This window comes from Salvelinus sp. IW2-2015, linkage group LG13, assembly GCF_002910315.2.
Source record: "Salvelinus sp. IW2-2015 linkage group LG13, ASM291031v2, whole genome shotgun sequence".
In the NCBI taxonomy this organism is placed as follows: domain Eukaryota; kingdom Metazoa; phylum Chordata; class Actinopteri; order Salmoniformes; family Salmonidae; genus Salvelinus; species Salvelinus sp. IW2-2015.
Window position 1 is genome coordinate 47,424,318 of NC_036853.1, and position 18,413 is coordinate 47,442,730.

General features: G+C 43.5%; 1 protein-coding gene across 1 annotated transcript in view; it reads right to left on the reverse strand.

The window, feature by feature from the left end:
* Window positions 1-8,803: 8,803 nt before the first annotated feature.
* Window positions 8,804-18,413, reverse strand: part of LOC111971720 (uncharacterized) — a 13,087-nt gene continuing 3,477 nt past the window's right edge. The window contains exons 2-7 of the mRNA XM_023998556.3: window positions 13,815-13,945; window positions 13,462-13,638; window positions 11,491-11,643; window positions 11,140-11,251; window positions 10,860-10,987; window positions 8,804-10,418 (exon numbers count right to left, since the gene is read on the reverse strand). Of these exons, the coding sequence (XP_023854324.2) occupies window positions 9,546-10,418; window positions 10,860-10,987; window positions 11,140-11,251; window positions 11,491-11,643; window positions 13,462-13,638; window positions 13,815-13,945 (1,574 nt within the window). The 3' untranslated portion in view covers window positions 8,804-9,545. The remainder of the gene's footprint in view (window positions 10,419-10,859; window positions 10,988-11,139; window positions 11,252-11,490; window positions 11,644-13,461; window positions 13,639-13,814; window positions 13,946-18,413) is intronic.

The window sequence follows — 18,413 nt, forward strand, 5'->3', positions numbered from 1 at the left end:
CTGGGGTTACTCCTCTTTTCAGTTCGTGCAGCTAGTGAACTGGAACGAGCTGTCAACTAACCCTCAAACTGGGAACAGTTTTAACTCAATCTCTTCACTCAAAGACTCAATCATGGACACTTACTGACAGTTGGGCTGCTTTGTGTGATGTAATTCGTGTCTCTGCCTTCTTGCCCTTTGTGCTGTATGTCCTGTGGCCATATGTTGTACCATGTTTTGTCACTGCTACCAGGTTGTTGTTACTGTTGTTATTGCTACCAATGCTGTGGCTGGTCGGTGTGTTGCTGCCTTGCGTATGTTGTCTCTTAGGTCCCTCTTTATGCTAGTGTTGTTCTCTCTTGTTTGTGATGTGTGTTTTGTCCTATATTTATATTGTACTTTATTTATTTTTTAAATCCCAGGCCCCTGTTCCCCGCAGGAGGCCTTTGTAGGCCAACATTGTAAATAATTATTGTTCTTAACTGACTTGCGTAGTTAATATAAAAATAAATAAATATTGTATGCTCAAACAATTTGAGCGAATAATATTCTTGTATACTAACAGAATTGGTTAGAGATTTTTTTTAACCAGTAAAAAAAAAAAAAAATCATATGATATAGTTAGACACCCGTTTCAATACTCCAGCACCCTCTCTTGCGAGGATAATGACAGCCCTTTAAGTTTATGAGATTGGAGAAAAAATTGGAGGGATCTAAGACCATTCCTCCACACAGAATCTTTCCATATCCTTTGATATTAAATGTTTATTATATATTATCTATATATATAATTTTTTTAATTGAAACTTTATTTAACTAGGCAAGTCAGTGAGGAACAAATTCTTATTACAATGACGGCCAAACCGCCCGGACGACGCTGGGCCAATTGGCGCCGCCTATGGAACTCCCAATCACGGCCGATGTGATACAGCCTGGAATCGAAGCAGGACTGTATTGGACACCTCTTGCACTGAGATGCAGTGCCTTAGACCGCTGCCGCCACTCGGGAGCACAAGTCATTGCTCGTGTTTCTTGGCCCAAGCAAGTCTCTTATTGTGTCTTTTAGAGTGGTTCTTTCATTCCATCGAGCCATGAAGGCCTGATTCACGCAGTCTCCTCTGAACAGTTGATGTTGAGATGTGTCTGTTACTTAACTCTGTGAAACATTTTATTTGGCTGCAATTTCTGAGGGCTGGAACTCTAATGAACTTATCCTCTGCAGCAGTAGTAACTCTGGTCTTATTTTCCTGTGGTGGTCCTCATTGAGAACCATTTCATCATAGTACAAAATATGGTGAAAATAATAACTATTTTCACAAAAATACTGCGGATAACACCTTCATATCTTCCACCAATAAATGTGCAAATAAATCATTAAAAACCTACAATGTCATTTCTGATTTTCCATTTTGCTTCATGGTTGAAGATGTACCTATGGATGAAAATTAGGCCTCTCTCATCTTATTAAGTGGGAGAACTTGCAACAATTGTGCTGACTAAAATACTTTTGCCCCACTGGTATATAAAGAATGCTGTTCATTGACTATAGCTCAGCATTCAACACCATAGTACCCTCCAAGCTCATCATTAAGCTCGAGGCCCTGGGTCTGAACACCGCCCTGGGCCCTGGACTTCCTGACACGGCCGTCCCCAGTGGTGAAGGTAGGAAACACCAACACCTCCACTTCGCTGATCCTCAACACTGGGGCCCCACAAGGGTGTGCTCAGCCCCCTCCTGTATTCCCTGTTCACACATGACTGCATGCCACGCACACCCCAACTCAATCATCAAGTTTGCAGACGATACAACAGTAGTAGACTGATTACCAACATATACAGACAATCCACAGAGTGAGGCTCTGGGAGTGTGTGCCAGGGAAAATAACCTCTCACTCAACGTCAAGAAAACAAGAGATGATCGTGGACTAAAGAAAATAGCAGAGGACACCCCGCTATCCACATCGACAGGACCGCAGTGAGTGGAAAGCTCAAGTTCCCTCGCGTACACACCACTGAAAACTGAAATGTTCACCCACACAGAACAGTTTGTGAAGGCGGGCAACAGCACCTCTTCAACCTCAGGAGGCTGAAGAAATTTGTATTGGCACCTAAAACCCTCAAACTTTTACAGATGCACAGATTGGAGAACATCCTGTCGGGCGTATCACCACCTGGTACGGCAACTGCACCGTCCGCAACCACAGGCCTGTCCAGAGGATGGTACGGTCTGACCCAGCGCGTCAGCCGGGGGCAAACTACCTGCCCTCCAGAACACCTACAGCACCCGATGTCACAGGAAGGCCAAAAAGATCATCAAGAGACAACAACCACCCAAGCCATTGCCTGTTCACCCCGCTATCATCCAGAAGCGAGGGTCAGTACAGTTGAATCAAAGCTCGAACCGAGGAGACTTGAAAAACAGTTCTATCTCAAGCCTTCAGACTGTTTAAACAGCTACACTTATACATTAGAGCTTGCTGCCTCTTTACATAGACTTGAAATCACTGTCCTACTTAATGATACATATTACAGTTGAAAAACGGAATTTCCATACAACTGTAGTGGAGTCATTAAACTCGTTTTTTCAACCACTCCACAAATGTCTTGTAAGAAAACTATAGTTAGCAAGTCGTTAGGACAATCTACATTGCTGATGACACAATTCCATTTTTTCCAACAATTGTTTACAGACAATTATTTCACTTATAATTCACTGTATCACAATTCCACTGTAAGAACTTTATCAGTAACCTAATTGACTGTTGCCTTTAAACATCAAAATTCCAGAGAATATGTCATGGCATTCTTTTATAAGTTTCTGATGGCTAATGACATAATTTGAGTCAATTGGAGGGTGTACCTGTGGATGTATTTCAAGGCCTATCTCAAACTCAGGCTCTTGCTTGACATCATGGGGAAAATAAAAAGAAATCAGCCAAGACCTCAGAAAAAAAACTCCACAAGTCTGGTTCATCCTTGGGAGCAATTTCCAAATGCCTGAAGTACCACGTTCATCTGTACAATAATAGGTACGCCAAGGTATAAACACCATGGACCAGCATGCCGTGCATGACCGCTCAGGAAGGAGATGTTTCGTCTCCTGCAGATGAAACGTACTTTTTGGTGTGGGTAACTCTAATGAACTTATCCTCTGCAGCAGAGGTAACTCTGGGTCTTTATTTCCTGTGGTGGTCCTCATGAGAACCAGTTTCATCATAGCACTTGATGGTTTTTGCGACTGCACTTTAAGAAACTTTCAAAGTTCTTGAAATGTTCTATATTGACTGACCTTCATATCTTAAAGTAATGATGGACTGTCGTTTCTATTTGCTTATTTGAACTGTTCTTGTTCTGTTCTTTGGTTACTACATGATTCCATATGTGCCACTTCACAGCTTTGATGTCACCACCACCACTCCACAATGTAGAAAATAGCAAAAACAAAGATAAACCCTGGAATGAGTAGGTGTGTCCAAACTTCTAACTGGCACTGTATGTGTCGTTTGTTTTGCTCTAGAACACTCAGAAGCCTTGTCTGAAAGTACACTGGTACCAGTTTAATAAATGAATGGAAGTCTACAGTATATAGAAGTAGTTTGGTGCCTAAAAAAGGGGTTTAATGAGATAAATAAAATAGTTTCGTTTTTTGGTTATTCATTGTTAAGCCTACAACATGTTTAAACTTTCAGTCCGGTAGATACCATTAGTGATATGATACAGTGCACTGGCTGGCTCGTATGTGGGTCTGTGTGTGGATCTGGGAAAAGGGGTGTGTCTGTGGGAATCCACTGATGTTTGGCGTGCAGCACGTCGGCAGTGCTTGCTGGGACTTGTAGTGCAGCGCATCGCGGGCGGTATGGAAGCGGGCAAAAATGAATTGACAACCCAAATATTTGCGTTGGCCGGATAGAAATGTGTCACGGGTCAGATTTGGCCAGTGGGCCTTATGTTTGACACGTTCTAGATAGTCTGTTTTCCCAGTCATCTGTAATGATTCACAGACAGCAATGTCATCTTGCGGTGATTTACAGTTTGTTGCAAGCCTCTTTCAGTACATCCACCTCTCCCTGGGAGAACTGCAAACTGTTCTTAAGGTCTTGGACCTCTCTGGTCAGATCGTCCCTTTGTTAGTTGAGTCCACCAATATTTGGACAAGGGTCTCGAAGCTATTTTCCTGTTGCTGCAATTTCTTGTAGACGTGTTTTTGTTGATGTAAAAGATCACGTATGTGTCATAGTTAAACACTGTCCTCTCCACTACTCCAACCTTCTTTAACTTTGGGCGGCATTATGGTAGCAACGTAGGCTAACGCTGGTACTCCACGCAATTCCAGCCAGCACAGCTCGTAAAGCCGATGGAAATTGCAACAAGCAGCAGGGATTTGGGCTGCCGAGTGGCGCAGCAGTCTAAGGCACTGCATCTCAATGCAAAAGGCGTCACTACAGTCCCTGGTTCGAATCCAGGCTGAATCACATTCGGCCGTGATTGGGAGTCCCATAGGGCAGCGCACAATTGTCCCAGCGTCGTCCGGGTTTGGCCGGAGTAGGCCGTCATTGTAAATAATAAATTGTGGGCTCTCCTTCTCCGTGGCCGACATAAGTAAGACATTTAAGCGTGTTAACCCTCACAAGGCTGCCGGCCCAGACGGCATCTCTAGCCGCAAGCGCAGACCAGCTGGCTGGTGTGTTAACGGACATATTTGATTTCTCCCTATCCCAGTCTGCTGTCCCAACATGCTTCAAGATGGCCAAAATTGTTCCCGTACCCAAGAAAGCAAAGTTAACTGAACTAAATGACTATCGCCCTGTGGCGCTCACTTCTGTCATCATGAAGTGCTTTGAGAGACTAGTCAAGGATTATATCACCTCTACCTTACCTGTCACCCTAGACCCACTTCAATTTGCTAACCGCCCCAATAGATCCACAGACGATGCAATCGCCATCGCACTGGCACTGCCCTATCCCATCTAGACAAGACGAATACCTATGTAAGAATGCTGTTCATTGACTATAGCTCAGCATTCAACACCATAGTACCCTCCAAGCTCAGCATTAAGCTCGAGGCCCTGGGTCTGAACACCGCCCTGTGCAACTGGGTCCTGGACTTCCTGACAGGCCGTCCCCAGGTGGTGAAGGTAGGAAACAACACCTCCACTTCGCTGATCCTCAACACTGGGGCCCCACAAGGGTGTGTGCTCAGCCCCCTCCTGTATTCCCTGTTCACACATGACTACATGCCACGCACACCTCCAACTCAATCATCAAGTTTGCAGACGATACAACAGTAGTAGACTTGATTACCAACAATGATCGAGAAAGCTAAACAGGGAGTGAGGTCTGGGAGTGTGGGTGGCCAGGAAAATAACTCTCACTCAACGTCAAGAAAAACAACAGAAGATGATCGTGATAAAGTAAAATAGCAGAGGGAGCACCCCCCTATCCACATCGACAGGACCGCCGTGGAGGTGGAAAGCTTCAGTTCCTCGGCGTACACCCCACTGAAAAACTGAACAATGGTTCACCACCACAGACAGTGGTGGTGAAGGGCGGCGCAACAGCACCTCTTTCAACTCAGGAGGTTTGAAGAAATTTGTTCTTTGGCACCTTAAAACCCTCAAACTTTTACAGATGCACAATGAGAACATCCTGTCGGGCGTATCACCACCTGGTACGGCAACTGCACCGTCCGCAACCACAGGCTGTCCAGAGGATGGTACGGTCTGCCCGACGCGTCACCGGGGGCAAACTACCTGCCTCCAGGACACCTACAGCACCCGATGTCACAGGAAGGCCAAAAAGATCATCAAGGACAACAACCACCCAAGCCATTGCCTGTTCACCCCGCTATCATCCAGAAGGCGAGGTCAGTACAGGTGAATCAAAGCTCGAACGAGAGACTGAAAAACAGGTTCTATCTCAAGGCCTCAGACTGTTAACAGCTATCCTAGTACATTAGAGGCTGCTGCTCTTTACATAGACTTGAAATCACTGGCCACTTTAATAATGTTTACATATTTACAGTTGAAAACGGAAGTTTCATACACTTAGGTTGGAGTCATTAAACTTTTTTTTCAACCACTCCACAAATTCTTGTTAAGAAACTATAGTTTAGCAAGTCGGTTAGGACATCTACATTGTGATGACACAATTCATTTTTCCAACAATTGTTTACAGACAGATTATTTCACTTATAATTCACTGTATCACAATTCCAGTGGGTAAGAAGTTTCATAACTAAGTTGACTGTGCCTTTAAACAGCTTGGAAAATTCCAGAAAATGATGTCATGGCTTTATAAGTTTCTGATTGGCTAATTGACATAATTTGAGTCAATTGGAGGTGTACCTGTGGATGTATTTCAAGGCCTATCTTCAAACTTGGCTCTTTGCTTGAATCATGGGAAAATAAAAAGAAACAGCCAAGACTCAGAAAAAAACCTCCACAAGTCTGGTTCATCCTTGGGAGCAATTTCCAAATGCCTGAAGGTACACGTTCATCTGTACAAATAATAGTACGCAAGTATAACACCATGGGACCAGGCAGCCGTCATACCGCTCAGGAAGGAGATGTGTTCTGTCTCCCTGAGATGAACGTACTTTGGTGCGAAAAGTGCAAATCAATCCCAGAACACAGCCAAGGACCTTGTGAAGATGCTGGAGGAAACGGGTACAAATGTATCTATATCCACAGTAAAACAAGTCCTATTGACATAACTGAAAGCCGCTCAGCAAGGAAGAAGCCACTGCTCCAAAACCGCCATAAAAAAGCCAGACTACGTTTGCAGCTGCACATGGGGACAAAGATTGTACTTTTTGTAGAAATGTCCACATCACTCGCCTGTAACCTGATGAAACGAAAATAGAACTGTTTGGCTATAATGACCATTGTTACGTTTGGAGGACAAATTGGGAGACTTGCAAGCCGAAGAACACCATCCCATCAGTGAAGCACGGGTGTGGCAGCATCATGTTGTGGGGGTGCTTTGCTGCAGGAGGGACTGGTGCACTTCACAAAATAGATGGCATCATGAGGTAGGAAAATTATGTGGATATATTGAAGCAACATCTCAAGACATCAGTAAGGAAGTTAAAGCTTGGTCAGAAATGGGTCTTCCAAATGGACAATGACCCCAAGCATACTTCCAATGTTGTGGCAAAATGGCTTTAGGACAACAAAGTCAGGGTATTGGAGTGGCCATCACAAAGCCCTGACCTCAATCCTATAGACAATTTGTGGGCAGAACTAAAAAAGCGTTTACGAGCAAGGAGGCCTACAAACTTGACTCAGTTACACCAGCTTTGTCAGGAGGAATGGGCCAAAATTCACCCAACTTATTGTGGGAAGATTGTGGAAGGCAACCCCGAAATGTTTGACACAAGTTAAACAATTTAATGGCAATGCTACCAAATACTAATTGAGTGTATGTAAACTTCTGACCCACTGGGAATGTGATGAAAGAAATAAAATCTGAAATAAATCACTCTACTATTATTCTGACATTTCACATTCTTAAAATAAAGTGGTGATCCTAACTGACCTAAGACAGGACATTTTTACTAGGATTAAATGTCAGGAATTGTGAAAAACTGAGTTTAAATGTATTTGGCTAAGATGTATGTAAACTTCCAACTTCAACTGTATATACTGTATTCTATTCTACTGTATCTTAGTCTATGCCCRTCTGACATTGCTCGTCCATGAGATTTATATATTCTTAATTCCATTCCTTTACTTAGACTTGGGTGTATTGTTTATATGTTGTGAAATTGTTAGATATTACTGCACTGTTGGAGCTAGAAACACAAGCATTTCGCTACACCCGCAATACCATCTGCTGAACACGTGTATGTGACCAATAACATTTGATTTGATGAAGTCTCACAAACTCCCCTATGGCAGATAGATAAGGATGTACATGTAAAAAAATGAATAGCTGAGGGGAGCCTTTCTGAAAAAACTGTCCACATTTGATTTACAAAGTAACTGTCATATTTTATGCAACACTATTACACTAACCTCTATCACGATAACTTGCTGGGTTGAGGTTCCACTCCCCTCATCAACAGTGATTGGTTGGTCATCTCTGCATGTATTGTGTCCCGCTGGCTTCACAAAGCTCCTGTGGCCTCCAATGAGATGTCCTTCACCTGAGTGATTGGGGTAAAAGAGGTGGTTAGGTTAACTACTGTCAATGCTCAACGGTATATTGTACACTATTGTAAGGTAACACTTCTCATCACTTCTTGATATACTATTTATTGATCGATGTATTACATTATTTTCAATTAGTAAATAATAGGAAATGCAGTAAATCAAGAATCTGGTTAGAAAATGATATTGTGTCTTTGTGCAAGATATCTGGTTAAGTAATCTGGTGAATTATTACATACAATCCAACTTTCCAAGACCCTTATGTGGTTAACAAATCTAAAGTCACACATGCACANTAAGTAATCTGGTGAATTATTACATACAATCCAACTTTCCAAGACCCTTATGTGGTTAACAAATCTAAAGTCACACATGCACAGAGGGGAACGGGGCGACAGGCACCGCAGCCTCGGTCTTCTGCAAAATGTACCTTTTGCCATTCCTCTGTATCGGTCGAGGATCTTGACAGTACTGGGACAACTGGCCACCTTCAGTTCCAGTAGCTGTAGTTTCCTCCGCAATGCCCTGTTTTCTTTCTTGCTTTGAGTTACAGTGCCTTCGGAAAGTATTTTGTTACATTACAGCCTTATTCTAAAATGTGTTAAATCGTTTTTTTCCCTTCATCAATCCACACACACAATACCCCATAATAACAAAGCAAAAACAGGTTTTTAGAAACTATTGCTAATTTATTAAAAATATAAAACTGAAATATCACATTTACACAAGTATTCAGAGCCTTTACTCAATACTTTGTTAAAGCACCTTTGGAAGCGATTACAGCCTTGAGTCTTCTTGGGTATAACGCTACAAGCTTGGCACACCTGTATTTGGGGAGTTTCTCCCATTCATCTCTGCAGATCCTCTCAAGCTCTGTCAGGTTGCACAGCTATTTTCAGGTCTCTCCAGAAATGTTTGATCGGGTTCAAGTCCGGGCTCTGGCTGGGCCACTCAAGAACATTCAGACTTGTCCCAAAGCCACTCCTGCGTTGTCTTGGCTGTGTGCTTAGGGTCATTGTCCTGTTGGAAGATGAACCTTCACCCCACTCTGAGGTCCTGAGTGCTCTGGAGCAGGTTTTCATCAAGGATCTCTCTGTACTTTGCTCTGTTCATCTTTGCCTCGATCCTGACTAGTCTCCCAGTCCCTGCCAGGTGTCCTCCAGACGTGACGCTTGGCATTCAGGCCAGAGTTCAATCTTGGTTTCATCAGACCAGAGAATATTAAACTATACTTGTTCTAGCCTAGGTTTACTATCTCTCTAAAAACAGSTATTAACGCAAGCCTGTTTCAAATTAAAAGTTAAAGGGGTTAARGAGGGGTATGTGGTTAATTACCCTCTTATCCCTAGACACTTCACAAGATAACTATAATATGTCAGATAAAGACATCCCCTGTGTACATCTTAAGCCACACTGCTACGATTTCTCCCCATTGTGGACACTCCTATGTCTGATAAGGCTACTCAGGAAGGAGAAGCTCTTGTGACATAATTTGCACTTGAAGCTGTCTTTGGTGTGAACAGTCTGGTGCTGCTTCACATACCTTGCCTCAGCAAAGCGCTTCCCACACGTGGGGCAGGCATATGGCTTGTCGGCGTCCGTCCTAATGCTCGGCCTCCCACATTGTAACCCAATGACACCAGAGGAGGTAGAAGCAAGAGTTTTTGAGCTCRCTCCTTGACCTCTAGCCATTGTTTGGGTGTTGTTGGGATTGTGTGCTGTGTTATAGGCTAGGTACCTCTTATGGTGAACGCCCATCCTGACCCTGTCTGTATTGGTGGGGTAACCATGAGGTAGCTGAGGAAGGCTAGACCCAGGTCCAGACCTTCTATGAACCCAGTCACCAGGCATTGGACGAGGCCCTGAAGGAGAAGACCGACTTGCTGATAGACTACCACCAGGTGGGGCTCCCGTCACTCTCTGTGAAGGCTGAAGCCCAGGGTGACCTGATCTGTTCATCATGGATACTGTGGTGTTTGTATCATAGGAACAGGAGGGTCTATCTCTATCAGCCCCAGACTGCAGACTGGATCCCTGACTGGAGCCTCTGTCWCTCTGATGACCACTAGGACTGAGGTTGTTCAGTCCTCCTGTCCACTGGTTGTGTTTTGTGTGGTGGTGGAGTCTCTGTCCCTCACGGTTGGGTCCTAGTTCCGACTCGGGAAGGAWGAGTGATGGCTCCAGATCCAMGGTTTTGATCCGGGGCCAGGGTTTGTGACCACCCACCTCAGAGGTCCAGTCTCTCCCGTCAGCAACACCAGATATCAGCAGGTCCTCATGGACTGCAGACTGTAAACACAAATTTAACAGAAAAGCATACAAGTTTATATAAGAAACTGCTGTACACACAGAAACATGATATTATAAAATGTTAACCACAGTCAAGTACCTAACAATATGGAGCCATTGGAGTTTATTATGAAACAATGTCCATGTGTGTTGAWTCAAGAATGAAATATGTTTTGGTTCAACTGAGATAAGGGAAACTCAGTCTCTGCAATAATACAAAAATAACCAAGTCAGTCTGCACAGCTACACATTCTCTCCCCCCCGCATACGGACARCTCCCTGTTCCTGCAGACCAAATCTACACATCACCCTGCTGTCAGCCAATCTGCTGTCATAGAGACTAGGTTCGGTTGTTGTTTTGTGTTCGACTGTATTTTTCTGGTTGTGATTAACAGTGTTGTTCCCCAGCCCAGAGTTGAGAACGCTGTCCCATCCACTGACCTCCACTATGTCGCCTCTGGTCCTGGCCTGCTCAGTAATGTTGTCCCCTGGGCCCTTGGCTGCACCCGTCTGGGTCTGGAAATCCAAGATGGCCACCCAGTCTCTTCTGTTAGCCTCCAGCCAACCACCTGCAGAAGGAGGTTAGAAMATAGACTTTACAAACGTGGCAGAGAAAACACTACATATGGATTTTTTGGGGGTCAATTACCTSGTCAAGTTAAGATGTGTGTTTTTGTATGCAAATATAAGTTGCTCTATGCTGTAATTATTTCCCCCTTACCTTGCTCCCCCATCTTTAGTCCACTCAGCAGGTCAATGCTCTCTGYTTCATCTTCTATTGTCTCCTCTTTGACCAGCAGCAGATCAGGCTTCCAATCCTCCATGTCTACTGACTGTAAGAGATACAGAGTGAGAGGATGTTGGATCAAGAAATCTMATATGAGCACGCTGCTATGAAGCATCTTCTGATTGGGCAATGAGGGATTGCTATGAATAATATGCAAACATGTTAGTTTTTGATTACTTTACACACTTTCATGGTTTGATAAGACAACAGCACTTCGACTCTGAGAGGCTTTGTGGATACGAGCTGACCTAATACCATTCAGACAGTAGTTCACAGTGGGCTCACCTCAGTGAYACTGTGTGTGGTCCTGTGCTGCTCAGCTGGTTCCTCTGTGGGTTCAGGAGGAGGTGTAGTCTGGTTGTCCTCCATGACTATGGTCCCCTCAGGGTTKCCCAGACCCTCCTCCTTCACCAGCAGCACCTCTGGACTCTCCTCCTCCTAGAAGAGACAGGTGGTACAGATTACAGACATACACTCCCTCAGGTACGTACACACACAGATAAAACACACTTTCAACATGGAGTGTTTACCCATCCCCACTATGTTTGAGTCCTATACTGTAGTTACAGAATGACTTCATTGTTGTTAAACCCATCATGGTGGACATAAATATGATGTTGGTAAATATGAGTCAGATAAGTCAAAAGTCATCATCAGACAAACTTGACTAACCTATTCTGAATTGTACAGTAAGTGTAACTCTTTTGTTCGTGTGTAAGTATATTRATATTTAAGTGTATATTGATTATAAAGCGCTGGTGGGTGTATGCAGAATAGGGTGAGATCAGATGTGATGTATACTAAAGGGAGTCTCAATGAAAGTCTTAGAATAAAAAGTCCCATTTTGTGTTTATTAAACAAACAAGTTTTAAGTACACCATATGAAAACCACATGTACACATCTCAACAACAAAATTGATAACTTGCATACATTTTCTCATTAAAAATGTATTGGAAAAACATTTTGTAGTTTAATAGAAGTAATGAAATAGACATTTGTGAACATCATATAGCCTACACAGTACAAACACAATATGTAACATACTTTTTAGGCCTATATATGCCTTTATATATATCACACAATGTCTGGATGCAATATTCTACCCAGGAATGTTCAACACTGAAATATGTTACTCTTGTTATTCCAAATGTATCTGTGGATCTTTTCTGCTGACAATCGTGAGAATGTACATTTGTCTTTAATGCAGGGTTTGATGTAAACGTCAGAAGCTATTGAGTGGAATGTTTTTTCTGCTGGTGTATCCTGAGGTAGCTCCTCTCTGAAAACCTCTTCCCGCAGTGCGTACAGGCAAACGGCCTCTCTCGCGTATGGACCATATGGTGCCTCTTCAGCTGGTCCTGGCGGGAGAACCGCTTCTCACACTGGGGGCAGCTGTAGGGTTTTTCCCCTGAGTGGACCCTCTGGTGCCTTTTCAGGTCACCAGCCTGGGCGAAGCACACATGACACTGGGTACAGCTGTAGGGTTTCTCTCCAGTGTGGACCCTCTTGTGGATCTCCACCTTCTGCGGGCAGCTGAAGCCTTTGTTACAGAACATGCAGAGGAACCGTTTCTCTTTACTATTGCCTGATGTGGCTCCCCCTCCCTGAGCCTGGACTTTAGCACTGTCGTTTGTGTTCAATACCTGATCGAAAAGGATGTGGCTGTGTGAATCGGAAAGTGCCGTTGACGTGGACACTGGGTCGTGATACTTGAACGTGTGTACAAGGGAGTGGGTGGCGACATTTGGATTCGTCTCTAAGCTTTCCCTGTAATCTAAGAAATCTCTGCCCTGCGAGTGCCTGTCTCCTAGGTGACCTTTCCATGTGGAAGGACTGTCGCCCTCCAATTTCACAGTCACCTCATCTACGACTGAACCCTCACCTTTCTTATCTAGGCACCCTTCAGAGTATACACTACTACTGTACCGGTTCCATTCCCCTCTAGACAGATCAGTCTGTGTCTCTAAACCCAAGGATATGTTGCCAGGGTCCATCTCTGTAGTGTAAGAACAAGACAGATCATCACCACCAGTGTCTAACGTGTCACCATCTCCACGGGAATGACCCATCCTCTGTCTCTGGTGAAATACCGGTAGGTACTCTGAGCCAGGAGCAGGAGGACAGCCCAGTCTCCACAGCCCCAGTCTCTCTGGGTCTGATCTGTGGTCAGATCCTGTGTGTAAAAGCCTGTGTGTTACAGTTAAAGTCTCGGTGTCTGTCTCTGACTTGAGGACGGCGTTCGGCGTTCCACTGACCTCCGTGATGCTGCGTATGGTCCTGGCCTGGGGCACGGCGGTGAGGTCCTCCGTGGCTATAGGGGGCGCCACTCCAGCCGCTGCCTCAGTCTGGATGTCTCTGCTGTGCCGTGGGTCCTRCTCTCCTTTAGTCCTCTCCTGCTTGACCCCAGGACCTGCAGCCTCTGCATCCGCAGACTGACAAGAAGAGAGGAGGTTATTATCAGTACATGAGTTGAATTGGATAACAATGTGGTACTGAAGTCTCAAAGACACCCTATGGCAAATAAATGAATAGCTGAGGGCAGCCTTTCTGAATTAAAATGGGCCACATTTGATGAACTGTAATGTTGATGTAATACTATTACACAAACCTCTATCACGATAACATGCTGGGTTGAGGTTCCACTCCCCTCATCAACAGTGATTGGTTGGTCATCTCGCCATGTGTTGTGTCCCGCTGGCTTCACAAAGCTCCTGTGACCTCCAGCGAGATGTCCTTCACCTGAGAGAGTGATTGGGGGAAAAGAGGTGTAGTTAGGTACTGTCAATGCTCAATGCTATATTGTGCACATGACAATGTCTACAGTGGCAAGGATGTCCCTCTTATAACTTCTTGATAACTATTTATGATTGATGTGTTCATGCATCACATTATTTTTTATTGAGTATGACAATAGTAAATTCATTAACTCAATAATCTGGTTAGAATATGATTTTGTGTCTTTGTGTTAGAATAATGTATTCTTAATTGACCTGCCTAGTAAWTWTTTTTTTGTTGCAAGATAGCTAAGTAATCAAGGGAACTATTACATCAGGCCCGGCCCCAGGCATAAGTGACATAAGCAGTTGCTTAGGCGGCCATCCACTAGTGCCGCCCCCCCCAAAAAAGTATAGAGTGCCGTGAGAAAGTATTGACACCCCTTGACTTTTCCCACATTAATTTGTGTTACAGCCTGAATTTAAAATTGACTAAATGTGGATCACTGGCCTACAAACAATACCCCATAATGTCAAAGTGGAATTATGTTTTTGTTTTTTTAAATAAAGAATACAAATTAAATAAAAAGTAATAGGTGTTCAAGCATAAATCAGTTCAGGAGTAAACATTTTCTTAACAAATCACAATARATTGCATGAACTCACTCTGTGTGCAATAATAGTGTTTAACATGATTTTTGAATGACTACCTCATCTCTGTACCCCACACATACAGATAATTGTAAAGTCTCAGTCGAGCAGTGAATTTAAAACACAGATTCAACCACAAAGACCAAGGAGGTTTTCCAATACCAATATACAAAAAATGACATTGAATATCCCTTTGAGCACGGCGAAGTTATTAATTYCACTTTGAATGGTGTATCAATACACCCAGTCACTACAAAGAGACAGGTGTCCTTCCTAACTCAGTTGCCAGAGAGGAAGGAAACCGCTTATGCATTTCACCATGATTCCAACTGTGACTTTAAAACAGTTACAGAGTTTAATGGCTGTGATAGGAGAAAACTGAYGATGGATCAACAACATTGTAGTTACTCCACAATACTAATATAAATGACAAGAGTGAAAAGAAGGAAGCTTGTACAGAAACAAAAACAAACTCTAAAACATGTTTTCATTTTGTCATTATGTGGTAGTGTGTAGATTGGTGAGAAACAATTATAATTAAATCTATTTTGAATTCATGCTGTAACACAACAAAATGTGGAATAAGCCAAGGGGTAGGAATACATTCTGAAGGCACTCACCGGCCAGGTTATGAGGTATACCACAAAATGTGACAACGGAAAGGCAGGCTTCATCAGCGCCGCACACACCACTTTAAAATCTGGAGTAGAGGTCGACCGATTAATCGGAATGGCCGATTTCAAGTTTTCATAACAATCGGAAATGTTTTTTTGTTTTTTTTACACCTTTATTTAACTAGGCAAGTCAGTTAAGAACACGTTCTTATTTTCAATGACGGCCTAGGAACGGTGGCTTAACTGCCTTGTTCAGGGGCAGAACGACAGATTTTTACCTTGTCAGCTCGGGGATTCAATCTTGCAACCTTACAGTTAACTAGTCCAACACTCTAACCACCTGCCTCTCATTGCACTCCACGAGGAGCCTGCCTGTTACGCGAATGCAGTAAGAAGCCAAGGTAAGTTGCTAGCTAGCATTAAACTTATCTTATAAAAAACAATCAATCAATCATAATCACTAGTTAACTACACATGGTTGATGAATACTAGTTTATCTAGCGTGTCCTGCGTTGCATATAATCGATGCGGTGCGCATTCGCGGAAAAAGGACTGCCGTTGCTCCAACGTGTACCTAACCATAAACATCAATGCCTTTCTTAAAATCAATACACAGAAGTATATATTTTTAAACCTGCATATTTAGCTAAAAGAAATCCAGGTTAGCAGGCATTAACCAGGTGAAATGTGTCACTTCTCTTGCGTTCATTGCACGCAGAGTCAGGGTATATGCGATAATAATAAACGTTTAGTTTTTCGAAATGATAGTTTCCGTTATCAACCATTTAATGACCAAAGGCTCGTATTTCTGTGTGTTTATATAAGTCTATGATTTGATAGAGCAGTCTGACTGAGCGATGGTAGGCAGCAGCAGGCTCGTAAGCATTCATTCAAACAGCACTGTCGTGCGTTTTGCCAGCAGCTCTTCACTGTGTTTCAAGCATTGCGCTGTTTATGACTTCAAGCCTATCAACTCCCGAGATTAGGCTGGTGTAACGATGTGAAATGGCTAGCTAGTTAGCGGGTTTGCACGCTAATAGCGTTTCAAACGTCACTCGCTCTGAGACTTGGAGTAGTTGTTCCCCTTGCCTGCATGGGTAACGCTGCTTCGAGGGTGGCTGTTGTCGATGTGTTCCGTTTCGAACCCAGTAGGAGCGAGGAGATGGACGGAAGCTATACTGTTACACTGGCAATACTAAAGTGCCTATAAGAACATCCAATAGTCAAAGGTATATGGAATACAAATGGTAGAGAGAGAAATAGTTCTATAAATACTATAATAACTACAACCTAAAACCTCTTACCTTGGAATATTGAAGTCTCATGTTAAAAGAACCACCAGCTTTCATATGCTCTCATGTTCTGAGCAAGGAACTAAACGTTAGCTTTTTACATGGGCACATATTGCACTTTTACTTTCTTCTCCAACACTTTGTTTTTGCATTATTTAAACCAAATTGAACATGTTTCATTATTTATTTGAGGCTAAATTGTTTATTGATGTATTATATTAAGTTAAAATAAGTGTTKATTCAGTATTGTTGTAATTGTCATTATTACAAATAAAAATCGTCCGATTAATCGGTATCGGCTTTTTTTGGTCCTCCAATAATCGGCATCGGCGTTGAAAAGTCATAAATCGGTCGACCTCTAATCTGGAGGCAGTGCGCATTTTGAAAACATTTTCTATGTACCCCATGGCAAAATGTGTAAAATTGCAAGATATTAACTCTAAAATATTCTCGGCCTTAACTTTTGCGTAGGGCCCCCAAAAGGCTATGGCCAGCCCGACCTGCCGGAAAACGTGTGGCGAGACAGCATTTGCCCCAGTACTTTTCAACACCTTCCAAGCAGCAGCAGCAACAAATGCYTTTACCAGACATATTCATTAGTTAATGTCATYGAAAAATGTTTTTTAACTGAAAAGAAAGCAGACGTTTCTTATTGGACAAGCTTACATAGTACCTCCCCCAATTTCAGCCTATTTTCCTCCGTTTGTCTAGTGATGTGGTAGCCCCCATACTTGCTGTGACAGGTGGATTCACTTGTCAGTCACAGTGGTCTCCTAGCTACAGCCTACAGGGCATCATCAACCACGCCTCTCAACAACTAGTTTGGTTGCACCAGCACCTCGTCAAAGACAGTACAGTATGAAAATAGGCAGAAACTGTTTCTCCAATAGAAATCCCTGATCACGCTTGTAGGCGATGTCATTGCAACGTTGGCTAGCTTTACTCATACACAGAAACATGTKATCGGTTCTAACGGTGGTCTCGCGCCGTCAAATCAAAGACACTACTGTTAGGATTTATGTTTAAGCATAATAGCCTGTTAGCATATTGGTTGAAGAGGAATATTGTTTTGTTACACACATACACAAACTATACAGAGGGGTGTGGGTGTGTAGGTGTAAGGACTGACCAACACAGGCCATAAAAGTTGTGGACAGTCTGGAGAGGGGAGGGGTGCATCTCTCTAGACCAACCAGGAGGTTAGAATACTGGACAATACCATATTAGGAACTGTTTTAGTGTAGAATCGACAGACCCAAGACGGATCCAATCTACCCAGCAACCAGATGTGAACAAAGGAACGCGGGTGGGAGGCGACCTCCTTACGGCTCGGGCGGGTCTGACAACAATGCAAATAGTCTGGGTAGCCATTTGATTAGCTGTTCAGGAGTCTTATGGCTTGGGGTGAAGAGCTGTTAAGAAGCCTTTTGGACCTAGACTTGGCGCTCCAGTACCGCATGGTATAGATGGTCCTGGATGGCAGGAAGCTTGGCCCCACATGATGTACTGGGCCGTACGTCTACCCTCTGTAGTGCCCTTGGGGGTCGGAGGTGAGCAGTTGGCCATATCCAGGCAGTGATGCAACCAGTCAGATGCTCTCGATGAGGTGCAGCTGTAGAACTTTTTGAGGATCTGAAGACCATGCCAAATCTTTTTCAGTCTCCTGAGGGGGAATAGGCTTTGTTCCAGAAGCATCCTACTCACCGCTTGTAGGCGTCCGCACTTGGTCCATAATCGACAACATTGATGATCCAGTCACTAATGGAGACTTAGATCTCTACCACCCCACTTACGTAAACCGTGAATTACCCTACAGATTCCAATGATAAAAACGGGAGTGTGCAGAAGCAACAGAATGCAAATTTCAGAATAAGTGAAGACTGACAGGGGAAACCCATTCCACCCCATCCCTCTGCCCTGAAAAGTTAGCGACCCC